The sequence below is a fragment of the Oryzias melastigma genome, linkage group LG7 (assembly GCF_002922805.2).
Source record: "Oryzias melastigma strain HK-1 linkage group LG7, ASM292280v2, whole genome shotgun sequence".
Classification (NCBI taxonomy): domain Eukaryota; kingdom Metazoa; phylum Chordata; class Actinopteri; order Beloniformes; family Adrianichthyidae; genus Oryzias; species Oryzias melastigma.
In genome coordinates, this window is record NC_050518.1 from 2,454,354 (window position 1) to 2,476,428 (window position 22,075).

At 36.7% G+C, this 22,075-nt stretch overlaps 1 protein-coding gene and 3 long non-coding RNA genes across 5 annotated transcripts in view; 2 read left to right on the forward strand and 2 right to left on the reverse strand.

The window, feature by feature from the left end:
• On the forward strand, window positions 1–13,329 carry dalrd3 (DALR anticodon binding domain containing 3). 2 transcript variants are annotated; one of them, XM_036212643.1, is made up of 13 exons: window positions 1–869; window positions 2,685–2,992; window positions 3,099–3,439; window positions 7,425–7,483; window positions 7,563–7,664; window positions 7,751–7,815; window positions 9,965–10,023; window positions 10,133–10,215; window positions 10,329–10,455; window positions 11,548–11,606; window positions 11,771–11,887; window positions 11,974–12,116; window positions 12,337–12,468. In XM_036212643.1, exons 1-12 carry the CDS (start codon window positions 633–635, stop codon window positions 12,079–12,081), a joined length of 1,665 nt encoding a protein of 554 aa, XP_036068536.1. In that variant the 5' UTR covers window positions 1–632; the 3' UTR covers window positions 12,082–12,116; window positions 12,337–12,468. The 2 variants fall into 2 exon arrangements, with proteins under 2 accessions (XP_036068536.1, XP_024149055.1); XM_024293287.2 differs by having other exon boundaries at window positions 313–869; window positions 11,974–12,042; window positions 12,430–13,329.
• On the reverse strand, window positions 935–2,763 carry LOC118598933. The gene is made up of 2 exons (XR_004948160.1): window positions 2,662–2,763; window positions 935–1,846 (listed from the first exon to the last, which is right to left on the reverse strand). It is a non-coding gene; the product is annotated as an uncharacterized LOC118598933 (long non-coding RNA).
• LOC112159291 lies at window positions 11,601–19,935 on the reverse strand. Its single transcript, XR_002921450.2, has 3 exons — window positions 19,009–19,935; window positions 17,296–17,416; window positions 11,601–11,844 (listed from the first exon to the last, which is right to left on the reverse strand). It is a non-coding gene; the product is annotated as an uncharacterized LOC112159291 (long non-coding RNA).
• LOC112159293 overlaps window positions 18,621–22,075 on the forward strand; it is a 24,376-nt gene continuing 20,921 nt past the window's right edge. The window contains exon 1 of the long non-coding RNA XR_002921452.2: window positions 18,621–18,816. This is a non-coding gene — a long non-coding RNA (uncharacterized LOC112159293). The remainder of the gene's footprint in view (window positions 18,817–22,075) is intronic.

The following is a 22,075-nucleotide window of genomic DNA, read 5'->3' on the forward strand; positions in this document are numbered from 1 at the left end:
CTGGGGACAAATATTAAAAAAGCTATCACACATTAGGCATATTTTGAAATCAACTGGCAAAACATCCAAACTGCACAAAGAAAGGCCCCAGCCGGGCCTTTAGACAAGGCCTTACTGGGAGGCAAGAGGGCCCTGCTTTATTTATTTATTTGTGTTCTGTTATTATTTTACCATCATAAATTACAGCTACCTAAAGTAAAAAAGCCAAATAATTTAATTTAAAATAATAATTTTCATTTAATTTAATTCAATTTAATTTAATGTATTCTCCGGGGACAATAAAAAGCTTTTTGTATATGTGTATGATTGAAATCTACAAATAATCAAATATTCCACCGGCCACTAAACGGCGCTGCACCGGTCCGACGCCATAATGCATCCCGGAGGAAACACTGGTCGCATTTTATTGGTTCCTCTTTCGGAAAACAGCTACCATAGCCTCATTTGACAACCAACGCTGGACATCGACCGTCGGACAACCGCTCAGCTGCCAAATCCTCACGACAACTTTCAATCTGCTCTCAGCGGTGGGGTCCGTCTATCTATGTTAATTTAGAATAAACATGAGCAGGGTTCGGATGTGCTGCTGACAGCCTGCTCCCCTCACAAGCTCACCTGTTTGTCTTGTGGTGATGATGGAGGAAACAGAGGAGCTCTCTCCTCTTCGCGTCGCCTCCACCGTGCAGGCGCTCAGCTCCGCGCTGCGGGGGAACCGTGAACATGCTCCCGCTGCCAACCGGGGGAAGGGAGACCGAGTGTTCCCGGACCCGGAGAAGCTCTGGTTCAAGGAGAGCAGCGCCAAAAACCTGCGGAACAGGGACTTCCTATCGCCCACCACGGTGCTCAACACGCTGTACGCGGACGGACAGGTCAGTCTGACATTTTTTTTTCACGACACACGTTTTAGTGTAACTACAGTGAAGACATTTTTTTGTGTGTTTTATTTTAAAATTTTAATAAGAATAGATTCAAATTTAACAGAATGGCGTGCCTTTCTGTATCGCATGGATTCACAGTCACTTTTTGTTTTTATAAATAAAGTTATTCTTGAAAAATTGTCATGTTTTTTAAACAAACTTTATTGCACTTTTTTCAATTTACAGATTCATTCTCAGTAATATAATAAAGGGAACATTTCAATACAAGAATATAAAAAAAACAACAACAAAGAATAGAAATAAGCCGGATTAGTTTTCACGTTAAAATATTGAATCTTTCCCACACAGACAAGATTTTGATTGCTTTAGTTTCTGATACTATTAATAAACAAACTGAAATCAGAAAAAAATACAATGAAACATGGTTTTCGTCCAGAGAATTCACATTTGTGAGTATGATATTTGGTCGAAATGAGCAAGAGATTTATTAAGAACAGACCAGATTATTTACATATTCTTTGATATGTGACCCAACAAGACATCCTTCCAGAACAAAACAAAACAATCTTTGATTTTGTCATGAATGAAATAAAAAGGTCATATTTTGTTTTTCTGTTAAATGATGCACCATCAATCCATTTTAATCCGTTATTTAAAGCTTCCCCACGTTTGTGTCAGCTGCAGTAACTAGTGTTTATAATGAAGTCCTCCGAGCTGGAAGCGGATCCCGACGTATCCAGGAGTCCTCCTGCCATGACCGGACGCTGCTCCATCATGATCCAGCAGACACTGACAGCCTGTGGCTGCTATTATTGACCTCTGTGGCACAGACTATGTGGGTCAGATGGTTCTGCATGAGGGCTCTGATTTAAAATCACTCCTCATGAAAGGATGACTGTGAAGAATACATTTAGAAGGGCAGTTTTATCAGCCTCTGGTCTTCAAATTCCCCTGCCCTGAAAGTTCTACTGGACCAAGAGAAAATTAAAAATGAGTGACAGTGATTTGAAATAATGCACATTTTTTATTTTCGAAAGTATGATATGTGTTTTGTGTTGCGTAGTAGATCTGCAGTACTGTTGTGCAGTATTGTTTTATTGATTTTTGAGTTTCTGTCAAACCACAAAAGTCTGCACCACCTCTATCATATGTACATTATTATCTCCTGCAAATAAAATTGAATTAATATTTTGGATATTGAGCTTAAATTGTTTACATAGATAATAAATAATTTAGGGCCAAGGACTGACCCTTGAGGTACACCACAAGTGATACATTTGATTTAATGTTGTTTATTTGTACATATTGCAGGGCCAGTCCTTTGATACCGCATTTGCTAAGTTTTTGAAGGAAAACTTTGTGATTTATTGTGTCAAATGCTTTATTGAGATCTATGAAGATGCTAACGAGATGGCTCTTATTGTCATTTTTTTCTGATATCTCTTCGGTCAATTCCATTAGTGCCATTGCTGTTGAATGTTTTGCTCTGAAACTGTACTGACTGTTACATAAAACATTTTCCCTGTTCAGGAATCTGTCTAGCCTTGCTACATATATTTTTTCTAATATTTTGGAGAACTGGGAAAGCAGAGATATTTGCCTGTAGTTGGAAAAATTATGTTTGTCTCCATTTTTGTAAAGTGGTTAAGGCCTTGGCAATTTTCATCCTGTCTGCAAAAACTCTTAGTGTGAAAAATAATTATATATAACTTAAAATATGGATAATATAATCAGTTTTGTCTTTTATCAGTATCAATATTTTTTACTTCTTATTTGTTCGTACCTGTCTTTACTGAATCCATCCAGGTTCCTCCTGCAGTGATGTCCAGAGTTCTGTCTCTCCGGGGAAGTGGGGTGCTCCCGGTTGCTGGTGCTGAGGTGATGGGCGAAGGCCTGAGACTGCGGGTGGACCGAGCCACTGCGTTCAAGGCCGTCCTGGCAGGTCAAACAGCGGATTACCTGAAGCCTTCAAGTCACAAGGAGGGGTGTGTGTTGCTCAACTGTGCTGCACTGCACCCCAAAATTAACACACCCACTCCTGAAACTCTGACTCTAGGCCAGTTGAGAACTGTTCTGCTGGCTGACCACATGGGGGCACTGTTGAGAAGACAGGGGTAAGTCTGCTGGGTGGTTTATCTTCACATTTTGCAAATGTCCAGAATTCACATTTAAGCTGATCTATCGTTAGATATCTGACAGCCGTTGTACTCTCTGTCTTAGATTTTCAGTGTTTTATTGCCCAAAGCTTCCCAAAGACAGCAACATCATCGCCTTCCTTCGAGCGCTCGGGATTGATTGGCCTACAGCTCCAGCCGATTTGAGCAACGAGGAGCAGGAGGAGCAGATCCTCAAAGCGCTGGAGAACTCATTATATCGAGAGGAGGGAGCAGAGAAAGGCAGAAAGACCTGCAGAGGAGGAGGTGGAGGAGGAGGAGGAGGAGGAGGAGGGAAGAAAGTAGAGGAGGAGGAGGAGAATGATGGAGCACTTCGAATCAACTTGAAGCGGGTTTTCCAAGAAGAGGGGCTGCTGGGATATGACCCCAGCCTCGGCACCTGCATAGGTGAGAGCAAGCACAACTCCATTCATTCTGAGGCTGTCGGTTGTGTCCATTTCATTGATCCAAATGTTTTATTTCTGTTTGTGTTTTGCAGATACAGTAAAGTGTGAATGATATTAATTAAACAGCTCTCTTATTTACAGATTTAAACCGAACATGTCAAGATTTGTGCAACCATTTAGCAGAAATGCTATTATATAAAGTAAAGAATGAGGAATAGGAATTGAAGGAAAAGTGTGAAACACGAAGTGCTTTAGTGTACATTTTGTTAAGGAAATGTAACATTTTCTACCTTCAATTTAAAAGACAGATATCTCATTAAATGAATTAACTGGTTCATCAGATGAAGACAAAAATCACATTTATTGATATTAATATTCTCAACTATGGGAGGATAGATCTGCCTTCATGCAAAAACAGTCAACATTTCTGCCTTTGAATGATCATAAATTAATACACTACATCAAAATGCAATGCTCTCCATATGCTAACTTGCTCATAGCAGACTTTCTTTTCTTCATCACAGTTCCTCCTCCTCCTCCTCACATCCTGTTGTTTCTATTTGCCTGCAGATCAGCTCTTCTCAGCTCGGATTTTGTTTATTTATTTGCAAGCTGCCAGGTCCTACCACATACTTAACTCATGTACTTACCCTCTGAGTGTGTTCTAATGTGTTAGTGATTGTTTACTTACTTAAAGTGATATATATATATATATTTTAATTCAAGCAATGGGTGTCCAAACATTTTGCAAATAGGGCAACCAATTGGCCTGCGTTCTTTGAATCCTTATGTCATTAAATGCAAATTAACTATTTATTTAGAGATTTTTTGCAATGGGATACCTTTCATTTCTTCACATAGGGCAGAAATAAATTCAAATATATACATTTTATATTTGAAGACCAGAAACAGAATAAAGTAAAAGTCTGTTTGAAAAAAAATGCTTCATCAACATTAAAACCTGGTTTATGTGAGATATTACATATTGTTTACTATTAGATTTACTATTACACATGTGTCAAAGTCAAGGCCCGGGGGCCGAATCCGGCCCTCCTGGTAATTATATCCAGATCAATTTATTTTATTGTTATTAATGGCCCGATGGTTATCTTTTTAACTTTTATAATTTTGACAAAATAAACTTTTGTGGAGAGTAAAATATTGAAAGTTATTTAAGGTTTAAGTTGATTTATTCTGGAATAACATTCCTGCCTTTTTATTATTCATATATATGTTAAAAGGTTAGTTTTAAAAATTGCCATTCTGCTAGCTTTTTGGACTATTTTGGCATTTGCTAAGATTTGTTTAGTCTATTTTGGAGTTTAGCTAATATTTCAGCTTCATGCTAACTGTTTTGGCTAACTTAGGCTTTTTTTTCAGTTTTTTAGGCTGTTTTTGAGCAAGGCTAATATTTACACTCAAGCTGCTTTGGCTAATTTAGGGTTTTATTTTCAGTTTTTAGGTTATTTTGAAGTTTAGCTATTTCTTCAGCTACATGCTAGCTGTTTTGGCTAACGTCTTTTTTTTTTTTTTTTTGCCAAAAACCTGAAGCTGATACCCAGCTAATATTTTATCTGGCTATCATCTTTAGCGTTTTTAGCTATCAGTTTCAGCATCTTCAGCTATCAGCACTAGCATCTTCAGTGATCAAATTCAGCTTACAGCATTCACACTAGCATTATTACAGATAATGCTAAATATCTAGTTCATAAATGTTACAAAGTTATGGTTTTAAAGTTTTTTAAAACTGTAGTTTTAGAGTATTCAATAAATGTTTATCCTGTTCGGCCGGCGACCTGAGGTGTGTTTTGGATTTTGGCTGCGATTGAGTGTGACACCCCTGCACTATTAGATGATCCAAAATTTAAAACTTGAACAGGAAAATAACACTAATACTTATCTTATTTAGGCAAGGTAAGTTTATTTGTATAGCACATTTCATGTACAGAGATACTTCAAAGTGATTTACATAAACATTAAAAGATACAATAAAAAGAAATAGTAAAAATGTGATCATTAAAATGAGCTTAAAAGTAAATAAAAAAAAACATAATTATAACAAGCATAGATAAACAGTACAGATGTAAACTTTAGAATACATACCATTCAAAAGCAGCTGAGAACAGGTGAGTCCTTTCCAGATCTGTGGTGCATAGAAGCTGAATGCAGCTTCTCCATGTTTAGTTCTGACTCTTGACTGGATCCAGATGATCGGAGAGGTCTGGCTGGTACATACTGGGTCAAGAGGTCAGTCATGTATTTTGGTGCTAAATCATTCAAAGCTTTGGGCGGCCATGGTGCAGTAGTAGGGCGGTCGACTCCTGATTGGAAGAATGCGGGTTTGATTCCCTCTTGGCCCGCCTGTGTGTCAAAGTGTCCTTGGGTAAGACACTGAACCCCGAATTGCCTCTGGTAGAAGGTTGGCACCAGTGTTTGGCAGCGGAGCCACCACCAGTGTGTGAATGTGTGACATGAGGTGAATGGGTTTGTGACTGTAAAGCACTTTGGGCCTTCGAGGAATGTAGAAAAGTGCTAGATAAGTATATGCCATATACCATTTTATAAACCAGTAACAGAACTTTAAAGTCTATCCTCTGACAGACAGGTAACCAGTGTAAAGACCTCAGAACTGGACTGATGTGGTCTACTTTCTTGGTCCTTGTGAGAACCCGAGCAGCAGAGTTCTGAATAAGCTGCAGTTTCCTGATGGATTTTTTTGGTAGTCCTGTAAAAACACTGTTACAGTAATCAAGTCGACTAAAGATGAAAGCATGCACTAGTTTCCTGCTTAGACATCAGATCTTTAATCCTTGAGATATTTTTGAGATGATAATAGGCTGATTTAGTCACTGCCTTAATTTGTTTATCAAAATTTAGGTCTGTGTCTATCACTACACCCAAGTTTCTGGCCTGGTTGGTAGTTTTTAGTTGAATAGATTGAAGCTCTGTAGTGACGTCCAACCTTTTTTCTTTAGCCCCAAAGACAATAACCTCAGTTTTGTTTTTGTTTAATTGAAGTAAGTTGTGACACATCCAGTCATTAATGTCCTCAATGCATTTACCAAGAGCCTGTACAGGGCCTCGGTCTCCTGGTGTCAGTCTAATATATATCTGTGTGTCATCTGCATAGCTATGGTAACTAATGTTGTTGTTCTTTATAACCTGGGCCAGTGGGAGCATGTAGATGTTAAATAGAAGTGGTCCCAGGATGCAGCCTTGGGGAACTCCGCGTGTAATTTCTATTGGCTCAGATGTGATGTTACCAGAAGTTATGATATTTAGAAGTACGACCCACTGTGGTTTTGATCACAGAAGCAAATCTGTACGTCTTGTTTGGTCCTCAAGATTATGAAGGTCAAGTAGTCACAGGTTAACCATCAAGAAATTAAATACAGTTTGTAGAAAGTGCTGGGGAGTGTGTAATATCATTTTTATCACAAGAGCCTGCAAGTCAGGGGAATCTTAAATGCAGGCTGCATATGGCCCACAGGCCACACTTTGGACAGGCCTGTCTTAAGATGGTAAAGAGCTAAATATAAGCATCTTTGCTTTCAAAATAAGGTTTTCCTGGACTCAAACTTTTTAGCAAGAGGAGAAGACTAAAGTGGAGTATTTTTCTTAGCAGTAAACCACATTATTATTATGTTGTAATAATAAAACGGTAATCATTTACCTGAGATGTTTGCGTACTCAAATGACAATTTTTCTGTTTTTAATGATTTGAGGTTTTGTTTGATTTTAGTAGCAGGAACACTGTTGTTACACTTTTGAGGTCTTGTTTTTGTGGAATTTGTAGATTTAATCACAGCAACAGATACATTTTCAGAAAGGGATTTAGCTGCTAAAATCCATTCAAGAAAATCCCTAATATAAAGGTTTTGTTAGCATTGATAAACTCAATTTTTTTCAGCCTAAAATGATAAATTAACAGTTTTTGAATGTTCTAAATGACTCAGTAAATAATGTTTTTTTGTATTGTCTTTTAGTTCAAAGAGACAGCGTTTCCCAACTGGCCCAATTGGATTTATGCACAGCTGACTGCACTGTAAGAAACACAATCACTGAGACATTTTAATAAATAATTTCACAATAAACATTAACAACCTTCCGTTACATAATTACAGGAAGCAACGGTAACCGTGCTGCACGTGACTTCCTGTCAAGACGAGTTCCGCCAGCAGCAGACGGCGATGTTGTGGCGAGCCAGTGGAGCGGCGCATGCACAGGTGACCCCCCCAACACTCGCTCAGGTGCACAATGATTGGCGTCGGCGCGTTCCTGTTTTTAGCTGTTGTGCTCTCTGTGGCTGCAGAAACATGTTGTGTGTGGGCCTGTGAAGACTCCTGGTTCTCACCTCACTGCTGCACAGTACCTGCAGTAAGACTCGTGGCTTTCTTTATTCATGTCCGTCTGTTCTGGTGTTTTGCCTTTCATCTACTTAAGCCTCATTTTCTGCAGCTATTAAAACGTTCAAGTGATTCAAAAGTTTTAGTTCTTTATTACTTCTCTTAGCTCTAAAAGCAACAACACCTATGTGTATTAGTGGATATTAATGTGGCTTTGCTTTGTCTCTGTGTTACTGCTGCATATTTTTTACCATCTATGATGAATTAACATGATGTCCTGTGTGTAGAAATGGTCATTTCAGGGTCCTCCTGGTTTATTTTAGTTCAGTGGTATTGTTGTGTTTTGTTTAATACATTTTCTGATGTTTTTTTTCTTTTTAATTTGATTTTAATTTGTTTTATCAGATGTGACCACAGTAAAAAAACAAAAAAAGAGCAAAGGTATTAAAATGGAGAAAGTTAGATTTTTATAATCAATAAAATGGCACTTGGGTTTTGTTTATGATGGAGTGTTGGGCCATCATGTAAGTAAAAAAAAGATTAATACATACTAGAATAAAGTGGTAAAAGTATTAGGAAATAATGTTAACCTTTTGCAAAAATAACAATGTAAAATGATGTGAAAAAGTCCAAATTTTACAAGAATTAAGTTGTAAAATTATGAGAAAAGTAAAAATGTTATGAGAATATACTTGCAGAATTTTAAATATAAAAGTCAATATTTTACGATAAAGTTATAATTTATTTAAATTTTAAGTTGAGAATTTCATACATTTATGAGGCAAAAGACTTTTCTTAGGAAAAATATAAACCACAAAAAATAACCAAAATTGTTTCAGTATTTGAGACTGAGAGCGCATTATAAGTGTGACTTCAGCTCTGACATTGAAAAGAATGTGCAGCAGACTGGGTCTCTTCTTCAGAAGAAGAAGATTCTTGACCCAGATGCGCCGTTTACGCCGTCTGCAGTATTTGTAGAGGTCCAAATGCATCACTGCACATGGATCCCTGTGATAAACTAAAGCCTTATGATGCATTCATATATATATATATATATATATATATATATATATATATATATATATATATATATATATATATATATATATATATATATGTGTATATATAGCAGGTCTGTAATGTGGATGGAGGCTAATCCAACCAACTTTTTTTAGAATAAGCCTGGCTTTTTCCTTGTAAAATATTACTTTTCTTCTCATGGTATAAAAACTTTATTTTGTAAAAAGTTAACTTTTTTTTCTCATAAAATAAAAACATTATTTTTGTTATACGCAGACTTCTATGTAATAATATGAAAACTTTATTTTTATAAAACATTGACTTTTTTCTAATATAAAAACTTTTTTTTGTTAAATATTGACTTTTTTTTATAACTATATAACAACTTTAATTTTGTCTTTTTTTTCTCATAATATAAAAACTTCATTTTTTTTGTAAAACATTTGCTTTTTTTTCTATACACATAAAAACAAATTTTGTAAAAAAAAAAATTCTCATAATAAAAAACTTAATTTGGTCAAATGTTGACTTTTTTAGAGTAATATAAAAGCTTTATTTTATTAAACATGGACTTTTGTTATAATAATATAAAAAGTTAATGTTGTTAAACGTTCACTTTTTATAGTAATATTAAAACTTTATTTTTGTTAATCATTTATTTTTTTCTCAAAATATAAAAACATAATTTTATAATACATCGACTATTTTTCTATTAATATAAAAAACAATTTTTTGTAAAACATTTTTTCCTCATAAAGAAATATTATTCTTGTAAAACGTTGACCTTTTTTCTTGTAATTTTTTTTCAATGTTATTTTCGTATATTTTTAACTTTTCTTCGCATATTTTTGGCTTTATTCTCGTATATTCATTTTTTTTCTTTCATGATGGCCTGAATACTTAGTTGTGTTCCCTTAGTGATGGGTAAAGCATGTTTCTTTTTAAACCAAAATCTTTTCTATATTTTTACATAACTTTTTAAATCTTAATAGGCAGCACCTAACATTGTTGCACCAGTCTTACGAACACAAGCTACACAAATATTTTAAACTTATAATTGTTTATCTACATATATTTCCTCCAATTAATGCTTACTTAATATGACAGGTTCCTCCCACAATGCACCACTGGTTAAGGCTTCTTGTTTTTCTGTCCTCCAGGCTGAGACGAGGACAGATGAAGGAGGCGTCAGAGATGAAGTACGGAGATCAAGTGGAGGGTGTGTCTTCATGTTGGAGGGATTGTGCTCATATTTACCTTCCGTTCTGATGTGTTACTTATATGATCAGTTTAAACACAAGTGGAGTGAAACGATCCCTTGTTTGTAGGTCAGACGTGGGATGACATCATCAAGGTGATGACCTCTGCCACAGTCAGGTTTGAGCTGCTGTCGACAGTCCACACCAGTCCGGTGAGTGCTGCCCTGCTCCCCGCCTGCAGGGTTTTCCCACCACATCCAGCCTGAATGGCGTCATATAGGAAGTCCTGAGCTGATGCGAGCGACTGAAGTGTGTCTGTGTTTAGGTGACGCTGGACGTCCAGAGGGAAGGGGGAGTGTCCACAAAGGGACCCCGAGGAGGAGTGTTTGTTATGTATAACTGTGCCAGACTGCACACTCTGTTTGACAGCTACGAGAGAGGAGTCGAGAAAGGTGAGACGTGATGTTTCATCTACTGCAATCAAGAAGGATTCAGGAGATGGATGCAAAGAAATACTGTGTTAGTGTTTGGTTATCTCCCTGGGTGGTAATATCATTTATGCCTTTATACTTTATGATTATTCATATTTCAATATTTATATTTATTCCTCCAATAGAAAGTGTTGGATTTCCTTGTTTTATCTCCTTAAATCAGGGGTGTCTAACTCAATTACACAAGGGGCAAAAATCCAAAACACACCTTAGGTTATGGGCCGAGCAGGATAAACATTTATTCAACACTCTGAAACTAACACTTTAAAACTTCAAAACTGTAACTTTTTAACATATTTATGAACTAGATGTATAACATTACCTGTAATAATGCTAGTGTGAATGCTGTAAGTTGAATTTGGCCGCTTTGATGCTAGCTCTGATAGCGGAAAGTGCTGAAGCTGATATCTAAAAACGTTGAAGTTGATAGCCTTATAAAATATAATCTAAATCCCAAATTAGCCTAAAATAAAACTTAGGTTAGCCAACACAACTAGCATGTTGCTGGAAAAAAATAGCTAAACTTCAAAATGGCTTAAAAACTTAAGACGCCTAAATTAGTAAAAACAGCTAGCCTGTAGCTGAAATATTTGCCAAATTCCAAAACAGCCCAAAATACTCAAAAAAGACTAAATTAGCCAAAATAGCTAGCATGTAGCTGAAATTTAAGATAAACTCCAAGATAGACTCAAAAATCTTAGTAAATACCAAAATAGTCCAAAAAGCTAGCAGAATGTCATTTTTTAAAACTGTAACTTTTTAACTGTTATTCCTGAATAAATACATAACTTTCAATATTTTATCCTCCATAAAAATATATTTTGTCAAAATTATACAAGTTAGAAGTAAGTGCAAGATAACATCGGTCCATTAATAACAATAAAATAAAATGATCTGGAGGGCCGGATATAATTACCCGGAGGGCCGGATCCGGCCCCCGGGCCTTGACTTTGACTCGTGCTTTAAATGTTGCTGATGGTTCTTTGTTTTACCTTCAGTGCTGAAATCTGCATACAAATCAGTTTCACTATATTTTTGAATGGTGATCTTTAGGTCTGTACCCAGAAATCCCTGAAGGTTCCCAGCTGGACTTTTCTGCTCTGAAAGAAGAGGTGCCGCTTCCTGTTTTCCTCTAAAATGTTTCTGTCCCTTTTATTTTTTCTGTAAATTCACTATTTTTCTAGTTTATTTCTATAAAAATATAAGATACTTTCTGAGTTTATGTCAAACTGAGGTCTGACTTGTATCCTGTCATCATTCATCTTGTGACATTCAGGGTGAGTGGCTCCTCCTCTTCAATTACCTCATTCCCTTCTCGGAGCTGCTGGACCAATCAGGACAAGCCATAGGCTGTGAGGGAGGAGGAGCTAGAGCTAACATCAAAACTGAACAGGTATGCTTGTTAAAAGGTGAACTGAAAAGTCAAAGTCAGCTGTAGAAGATTCAAACTCCTGAATGTTATTTGTATTTTTTTTTCAGATCTGTAAATTTCTCGTGTCTCTCAGTAAAGACTTCAGCTCGTATTACAACAGAGTCCACGTGTTGGGGGTGAGGACACAATGTGACACAGGAAGTCTTTTATTTTGAAAGGAAGTCATGTGAACCCCTGTTAAATGTTATAAACTATTTCCTATTTTAAAAAAAAGCTTTTTTCTATTCATGTTGATGCTAAGAAACCCTATAAAAGTTCATTTATAGATATTATAAATGTGATAACATAAATACAACGTAGTGTCTTATTTTTCTATAGGGTGAAATAAGACTTTGTGACTCCTTCTGGGTTTTTGTCAGTGAGAAATTGACTCAAATGGTTCTTTAAGTGTTGACGACCCCTTTGTTAACAGTCTTTATTTCAATTGTTCATCATTCCTAAGATTTGAAACCAGATTTGTCATCTTTGTGGAACCTCGTGTGATGCATTTTTCTCCTCTCCAGGAGCCACTGCCTCACCTCTTCAACCAGATGTTCTGTCGCCTCTATCTGCTTCGAGCTTTGCGGGAGCTCTACCACAGCGCTCTGGAGACTCTCAACCTTCCCCCCATCAGGCAGCTATAGTCTCCTGAGAAGGCTCTTGTATTTAAAATGAACCTAATGTCTCCCCTGATGCACACACTCGTCTCTGCTTCTATCTAACATCTCCAAAAACAGTTCATTCTGAGTCGTCTGCCTGCTGTGTTGCTTCAGGTCTTCTCAGTGCCAGACCTCCAAGACATCAGTGTTGCACATAAGTCCTGCTCTTGTCTCTCTTAAGCTTTTTATTTTAAGTTGCAGACCAACTCAGAATCAAACAAGGCTTCAAACCTGCTTCTTCAAATGTTACAGTTTTCATCAAGATCTGGATGTAGCATGAGTAGATATATTTTAGTGTTTTTTTTTTATTTGAATCTGAGTTCCCTAACATCGGATTTTGACGATGGGGAGTCGGGTATTTCACCAAGTCCTGGTAATGTCAAGGTCAGGGCTCGCGTTCGCTGAACCACAGAAATAAAGAGGTTATAGATCATCCAGGGAAGCTGTCAGAGCTGCAAATAGACTTAACCTGCAGCAAAAAGCTTCTGCCGTTTTCTCCACTTCCTGTTTACACTCCGCTGTGTAAAAACAAAGCAGAAATCAGGGACTTTTGGTCGAGTTTGGTGCCAAAAATAACAGATACTTTTAGAAGGGATTGTGTAACTTTCCATAGATTCAGTTGTGTTTGCAGAAAAAGTTTTCTAAATTTGTGCACATTTTTATGGTTGAAATTTGAATAATTTGGATTAGTAGTTTTCTTTTATAATCCTAAATTTCTATCTATGAAATCTGCGCATCAGTTCATAAATGAAAACCTTAACCTCATTCTAGTGATTTGTTTTTGTTGGATTTTCCTGCTGGGCTTAGGACAAATTATTATGATGGTGTGTTAAAACTCTACAGTGAAAAGAAAATACGCCCATTTCACGGCGACGTCAGACAAAATGGCGACAGGGCCGACAAAGTGAATAGTTACTTCCGGAAATAGTCGCTTTCCTATTTTTGGCAACAGGTTTAATTAATTTGATCAGTTTTTACCTTTATTTTCCCAGAGATCAGATGCAGTTATGATCAAAAACAAAGAGGAGCAACGTTAGAACGACGGCTGAGCTAACAGCAGCTCACTGACCGCAGTAGAAAACATTACAACAGTAATACTTTGCTTTAACTTCAACTTTTAACTGGTAAAAGATCTTCTGCAGCTCCACGTATCATAGCCAAAGCTGATGCTAGCATCAGCACAGATTAAAATAATAAAATCATAATTACTTTAATAATCAAACAAGCAGCACTCAGTGAAGTACTTGTAACCTTGGTCTAACAATGACCAGGTTACCAGAAATAATCAATACAATACAACCAGGTAGGACATTTATAAAATAAATATTGTACACATTTCAGTTACAATTGGTTAGGTTACCCTTCATTATTTATATAAAATTGTTTTAAAAGCGTTCAGCAGTCAACTTTGCCGTTCTAAACAATACAAGCAGGAAGCGACTCTGCACTTTCCGGTGATGTGTGACGTCATAAGTGTTTATTCATTCATTAAACTAGAAAAGTTGCATTACCTGCTCTAATGCTGGTGTGAATGCTTTTTGCTGAAAGTAGTCGCTGATAATGCTGAAGCTTTTTGTTGAAAATGGGGATGCAATTTATTTTAATTGCTGAAGGGATTTGCTGAAATGCAAAAGCTATTTGCAAAATATTAAATTTACTAAAAGACTGAAAAATTGTTAAAGAACTATAAAAGAGCTCTGAAGCTGACCTAAATTTCTGAAAAAATTGTAGTAAAAGCACATAAAAATCCCTAATACATGTCAATTTTGCAAAAATGTTTAGTGTGTTGCTTAAATGTAGCTAAACTAAAAATTAGCCCAAAAACCCTTCGCAGATGCTAAATTAGCCAAAAAGCTAGCTTGTTGCTTAGCTAAACTCCAAAATAGCTTAAAATTCCACAGTAAACTAAATCAGTCAAAAACATTAGTCCGTTGCTATAAAAGAAGCTAAACTCTAAATTAGAATATAAAAGCTAAGTAGATAAAAAAAGACAAAAACATTAGCATGTTGCTAAAATATTAGCCAACCTCCAAAATAGCCTAAAATACCACAGTAGATGCCAGATTAGCCAAAAAAACCTAGCACATTGCTTAAATACTAAACTCCAAAATAGCCTACAATTCCTCAGTAAACTAAACTAATCAAAAACATTAGCCTGTTGCTAAAATAGAAGCTAAACTTTAAATTAGCCTGAAAAACCTCAGTAGAAAACAAATTAGCCAAAAACGTTAGCATTTTCCTAAAATATGAGGCAAACTCCAAATTTTTTGAAAGTTACCTTAAAAGATGAAAACATAGCCCATTGATATATTTAAAGGCTTGTTACTAATTATTAAAAAAATTGACATTTGAAGACTTTCTCACTCATTTCCTATGGGGCATATTTTGCTCAATATTTCAAAAACTATAAAGTTTTCAAATACCAAAATACAAGCAGTAATGTCCTGAAATTTTAAAACTTTGCTGAAATCGCTGAAAATGTGATTTGAGTTTTTACGTGCCAAAAAACGGACGTAAAGGAGCAGGAGAATCACTGTAGTGCGAATGCTTCCAAAGCATTCAGACAAAGAATTAAACATGTTGCCAAATTAAAATCTTTGTCTAAAACAAGTAATTTAGGTTATTAGTGCAAACTGTGCTGTTCATGCCACCAAAAGCAGCTAAAATTACGTCTTTTAGTATTGTTTATCATTGAATCTAATTTAATTTACACAGAATTATATTGTTAAATGCATAAAATTATTAAGTGAAGCTGTAAAGGACTGTTTATTGTACAGGAAACTGTAATTTATAAAATACATTTTGTAGAATTTAAGCTCAAGTTTTAGGGGATATTTGCAGGGGGGATGTTTGCATGAACCTGGGATGCGTACAGATTTTCTTTAACAATACATATGTAAAGACTAAAATGAAATGTGTCATATTAATGTTGATCAAAGACACAAATATTTATCGTCATTTAAAAATTTAAAGCTGTGAAGAATAAATGTATCCTGGATCACAAAATGATACAGAGACTTTTATTATCCTGAGTAACAAACTACAGTTGTTGGTATGAAAGCTATTAATAGACATAGAGCAGGGGGTTCTGGGTAATCATTCTGATGCATGGTGTGATAAGTTGATGCCAAAAAGGGGAAAATAACAGCCTAGTTTTTTCTTTTATATATATATATATATCGTTTGTGGCCTGACATTTTAAAATGTGCCAACCTCTACTGTTTTGTCAGCCGTGTCGAGGTGACAAAGTGATGATTCCTACATGAACACATTCAGTTTTAGCTGCATGCAGAATGTTAATGTGTTGAAACATCTCTGATTTTTTCTACTTTAATTTTTTTAATGAGTTTAAAGGGAATTCAGTGTTTACAAAAGGTTGATTCTTTCTCAGAACCGCGTATGTGCACAGTAAAATGTTTAGACCTTCCTTATGTTATTGAATGCAAACACGTTATGTGTAGCATGCATATTATACTCTACAATATCCACGTCTTATGTGGAGACATCAATATCTGACCCTTCAGCCATCGTCCCTCAAAAGATTTGTGAAAATCCTGTTTTGAATATTTTTAAATTAATTTAAATGTGTCTATTTTGCTTTCAGATGTTCAATAAAGCATGAAGTCACAATCTGTCAATGTTTAGCTTTTATCATGGATCCAGTTGGATTCATTCAGGATTCCTCCTTACGAAAACACAGTGACTCGTCAATGTTTTTGTCCGTCTGTACTCGCACACATCTGTCTGACGGCCTTTGTGCATCTGTTCACTGTAATATTAAAGGGAAAAGAAAGTAAAGCTGGAGACTCTGAATGTTTTCTGTTCCCTCCAGAACACTATGATAACCAATGTTGGGGGAGTAATGCATTACAAAGTAACAAATTACTCTAATTTAATTACTTTTGTCTGTAACTTAACAAATTAAAGTTCAAAATTTAGTAATTAATTAACAATTACTAGTCTATGGAAACTCTCATTAGCCACAAAAACATTTCAGTGAGTGTAACTTCTAGAGATGAACTGCTTCCCACTGCCCTAGTGTCAATGAGCAACCTCTATACCAGGGGTCGGCAACCTTCAACAGTAAAAGAGCCTTTTGGAATTGTTTTCTACCGATCAAAACCTAGAAGGAGCCACATGGATTTACTTTAGCCTTTAAGAAATTTGGATAATTTATTACCATGTTTTAAAATAATAAATATTAATTATCCCCTTTTTGGGGGCGATCAAAAGCAAAAGTATAAAAAGAAACTAGAACCTCTCAAAATGTGATTTTTTTTTTTCATTTTTACCTTTTATTAGGTAAAAATAGTGGATGCCGAATTAGCCAAAAAGCTAGCTCCTTGCTTAACCCTTCTGCTCTCTTTGGGGTCCAGATGACTCCAACCATATATTGATGTTTGTTTCCTTCCATGACAAATGTGGACAAATGTGAACAGGGTTTTATGTCTGCCATGGACATTCGTGAAACTCAAAAATCAATGATAGAAAAAAGTTCAGCGCACTGTCTTGTGGGGTCCAGATGACCCCACTTTCAATGTAAACAAGCTAAGCAGAGCGGAAGGGTTAAATACGAGCTAAACTCCAAAATAGCCTAAAGTTCCTCAGTAAAATAATAACTGGCAGAACACGCGAGATCAAAATAAGAGTTATGTTTTCATGTAAATCAAAAAGCTGCTCGGGAAAGTTAGTTCTGTCAGTCTCAACTCTCGGGAAGGACGACCTCTTTACCATTGATGTAGCCACGCCCATCCGCGTAGTAGGCGACTCCCCCTCTCTTCTTGCTGCTTGGATCAAAGCCTCGGCGCTGCTCTGCTTTCCCGCTCCGCCTCACACAGGTCCTCGGCATAGACTGTAAAAACAATGGACAGATCGAGCACTGAGGTCCCCCATTGGAAATGCATTACTTCCTCTCCTCGCGAAAGTAGGCCGCCGCTTTCACCGTCAATTCCTGAAACGGATACCGCCATTTGCAAACAATCTTCAGCGATTGGTCTGAGTCATAGCTGAGTCATAGAATCTACAGGAAGTACTGTCGCCAATCAGGAGTGAGTTTATTGCAACCGTCTGCCGCTTTCGACGCCTTTACCACAAGACCGCGGATGTAAACAGCTTCTTCTTTAATCACGGCGGCTCGGGAGAATCGTACAAGTCATTGTTGAAGCCTTTGAGGGAGAACCATTCCAACATTTGATTCTGTCAGCGGTCCTTTGGGATTTACTTACATTTATTCCTTTTTGTCGAGATAAAAGGAGCATTTGGGTGACGCCGCTGCAGACCGGTGCGTGTCCCTCTCGCACGCCACAGCTTTTCAGTTGTCATTCGCGGCCAGGTTACAGTCTGATCAGATGCACGTGAGAAGCGCGTTCAGCGGTATTTAAAATAAATAACCATCCTAACAAGTGAACAGCTGGATCTTTTTTCTGTTTGAAAATACGACCAGGTCCTTTCAAGTTTGTCTCGCGCTCCTCAGACGGCTGCGTCTAATTCAGGCTGAAGCTGGAAAAGTGCGGCGAAGATTAAACTTTGGTTGGTGATTTTATGCGCATATATGCAACTTATAATTTATAAGCTACAATCAAAACAGTGAAAAAAAGAAAAACAAACGTTAAACAAACAAAAAAGTCCAAAGCACATAACCTCAGAGTGAAATCTATTTCTACAGAGTAAATCCTCATCTAAAAATGTCGACAGCATGCTCCTCTTGTTGTTTTAAACTGCTGCATCGGTACATTCCATTGAGGAAAACAACAGTAGGACAATGATTGGTACATTGTTGAATTGTAAAGTAGGTGTTAAAAGGTCTTCACGGACCCATTGATGAAGTCTGCTCCCATTGGCTACCCGTCATCTGTCAATCAAACCCCCCAGACGTTCGACGTCAGACCCACAAACGCTTATTGAGCCATCTGATTGGTCAATTTATAACTCTAATAACTTGTGATAATGGAAAAAAATCTTTAAAAAAAATTAGGATTAGAAAAAAGAAGTTAATCAGAAAGCAGCAGAGGAAGAATGATTATTCTGACATATAAAATGACTGAGAAATAACTGTCTGTTTCTCAATGTAAGTCAATGGGACTTTGGCCTTTTTGCAACCCAGTGGTGCTTCCTATATGGAACACGGAAGTAGGGGGAGGGGCTTGCTTTGTCCAGTTATTTTATATACAGTCTATGGTCCTCGGTGAAGCGGAGATGGCGCTCCTCCTGTAGGATGGGATTATTTTTCGCGGCTTTCCACACGGCGTCTCGGTAGGTTCTGGACGAAAACTGGAGAATGTTTCCTCTCGGTTTGTTCGCGTTTTCTATCAGTCTTCCCAAGTGATGCCCACCATTTTAGCGAGTTGTCATGAATCAGTTTCTCCGTGGCATCAAAGCCGGTGTTAATCAGGTTTGAAAGAACATCAACGATGTTATTATCACAACCGCTGTTTCTCCTCTCACCTTGAGGTGTTGCAAGTTGCGCTTTTTTGGAAGCTGTTCTTTACATGGAGTCCCTTCAGTAGAAAAAGGCAGGAGTGGAGACTCTTCTTCGCCCGGGATGACCGTGTCTTGTTCAGCATTAGCCCTCTGGGTCTAGTCATGCTAACACCGCTAACAGCACTGCTGCTGCTAGCCATGGCTTTGCTCTCCTTAGAGATAGCATTGAACAGCTGATTTTGTTTCCATTTTGGTCTATAACAGTAATCATTTCAAAAGTAGCATTTAATCAGACCGTTTCCACAACATTTAAAACAATTTTGGCGCAACAGGTTGAAAACTAACGTCCGCTCAAGCCGCCATCTTGGTCAGCCAAACGAGGCTTAGCTCATCGCGTTGGGCATTTTCTGTATGCGGAAGCAAATCGGTTGCACCGCTTACCCCGCATGCGCGAACCTATCGAGATTCCGTCACGTTTCCCAGCATGCACTGCGGCTCAAAATGTTTCTTTTTTAAAGGAAAAAACGTTTAAAATTACATTTGTTTTTCTTCATATTTTATTTACAAGTATCAACCATATAGTGTATAATTCAAATTTGCAAAAAAAAAAAAAAAATTGGGGTTAAAACCATTAGTCTACAGGTAGTGTTTATAGGTGGGGTATAAATACCAGTCGGCGATAATCGTACTGTTGGATCAAGCCTGGTGGTGTGCTACGTGGCACGGGTGGGAGCGCGGACCTACCGACACCGTTACTGACATCACAAACATACTATAGGTAGGGCCGCTAGAGTCTCCCCCAGCTGCCAGGCTTGGTCCAATACTCACAGAACCTTGCAGTGTCCTGGTTAGATCTGGAAGGCAGGTTCTCTTTTTCAATTTATGTATTTCTAATGTATTTCATGAATTGTATGTTTATTTATAACCCTTTAGGCACCAGAGTTTTTCAGTGGAAATATAACTCAGTACATATAGATTATTGAAACATTTTATCAAGATCAGGGGGTGGCAACCTTTAACAGTAAGAAAGCCATTTGGTCTTGTTGTCTACTGATCAAAACCTAGAAGGAGCCGTATCTTTACCTTTTACCTTTAGTAGAGACCAATTTTGCGCAACATCTAGCTCGTGACTTAATTATTCACTGAACTCCAAATTAGCATAAAATTCTTCAGTAAATTAAATCAACCAAAAATGCTAGCATATTGCTAAAAGAAAAGCTAAACTCTAAATTCACATTAAAACTCCAGTAGATAACAAATTAGCTGAAAATGTTAGCATATATTGCTAAAATATTAGCTAAACTCAAAATTAGCATAAAAAACTCATTAGAGGCCAAATTAGCCAAAAAAGCTAGCTTGTTATTTAATTACTAGCTGGACCCCAAAATTGCCTCAAATTCCTCAGTAAACCAAATTAGTCAAAAATGTTAGCATGTTGCTAAAATAGAAGTTAAACTCTGAATTTTTTGAAAATTACTACTATTTTATTTTTTTCCAGCCAGAGAGCCACCATGGAGAGATGAAAGAGCCACAGGTTGCAGACCCCTGCTCTATACAGTCATGTTGAGAAATTAAGAAACTCTCTTTAAATAATCAGCTCTGTCTTGTAAAATGTTTATATATCAATGTCTAATCTTGTTTTAAATAATGCCTAAAGAAAGTTATTTAATAAAAATTAATCAAAAGTTTGGACCTCCTATTAGCTATTTTAGCTCTTTTGGCTAAAATTGTGTCATTGAGATCCTTTAATGGCATCTACTAGTCATTTAAATGTGTCTAAGTGTGAAATGTAAACTAAAACATAACTTTTTTAAATCCCATTTAAAGTTTTAAATAGATTTAAAAATGTTTTATGTCAAGTTGTATCACTATGATCAGTCTGATGTTCAAACTGATATTAAATGTGTCCAAATATTTGGGAGAATATACACACTTTCTGAGGGTAACCTCATTTTTTCACATGACTGTATCTAGGCTACTTTACAATGAACGTTTTCTCATGTTCATGTGGTGAAACTTTTATAGCCTCCTTTTTTTATGTTCAGAACACTATTCCCTTGAGAATTTGAGTAGAAAAAAAGTAAAGTAATGTCTACTGAATAACTTTTTAAATTGGAGAATGAGTAAAGTAAAGTTTTATCCAATAATTAAAACAAAAAAATGTTTTTTTAAAATTTCCCCAAACTAAAAATATTGTTTAAAAAAAAGTCCTAAAGTTCCACACACACTGTCATCGTCTCAGTCTGCATCCATCTTCCATTCCACTTTGATAAATTCAGTCCTAAGAGACGATAAAGTCACCAAACAACCTATGAAGTGTGTTCCTGGACTGAAGTCCCAGAGAAACCCCACACACATGCAAACTTCACACAGAAAGTTGGGATTTGAACCTGAGCCTTCCTTCCAAGAGTGCTGACCACTACCCCACCACACAGCTTTAGTTTTCAATCAGCCATCAGGAATAAACTAAGGTTTATTATTCAGTCATTTTACATCAAAACCATACAAGGAGAAGTTGAAAAAAGTGAATCAAATAGAAGTAAAAATATTCATCCAAATAAGTAGGATACTCATTTTTATTGTCTTTTTTTAATCTGCAAGCTTTGTTGAATAAAATAGAGATAGGTTTTTGTCAGCATTGGATAGCTCCATGATTGCATGTCGTTTTTCTTGTGCCGGAGATTTTAGGCCGGAGTTATGAGGGAATGCAAGCTAGAGGGAGAGCATGTAGACAGAAATATGGAAGGGAAGAGGGGCGGGGGTTTCTCTGCACCAATGCAAGTGAATTTCTAACAAACTGTTGCCACTCTGCAGAAACTATGTCATAGAAAACAACAGTTTTTAAAGTTTTGGCTAAAAACGGCATCATCATAATTAAAAACCACTTTGACATTTGATCAAATTATGATCAGAGTGGGACTTTAATGACATTCAGTCAATAAATATTTGTTTTATCTTTACAGTATTAATCTTTTTGAGTAAATAAGGAGTTTTGATTATTGTTTTCCTCTCTGAGGTTTTCTGGGAGATCTCAAATGCAGATGCATTAATTCATTACCCAAAGTTAGAAAAAGGAAACTTCTCTGCTAAT

What these genes read in the sequence shown, in the direction of transcription:
- dalrd3 (XM_024293287.2), top strand. Translation starts at nt 633, where the DNA reads ATGATGGAGGAAACAGAGGAGCTCTCTCCTCTTCGCGTCGCCTCCACC. An exon ending in GTACGGAGATCAAGTGGAGG is followed by an intron (nt 10,024 to 10,132) that starts GTGTGTCTTCAT and finishes CCTTGTTTGTAG; the next exon opens with GTCAGACGTGGGATGACATC. An exon ending in CGAGAGAGGAGTCGAGAAAG is followed by an intron (nt 10,456 to 11,547) that starts GTGAGACGTGAT and finishes GGTGATCTTTAG; the next exon opens with GTCTGTACCCAGAAATCCCT.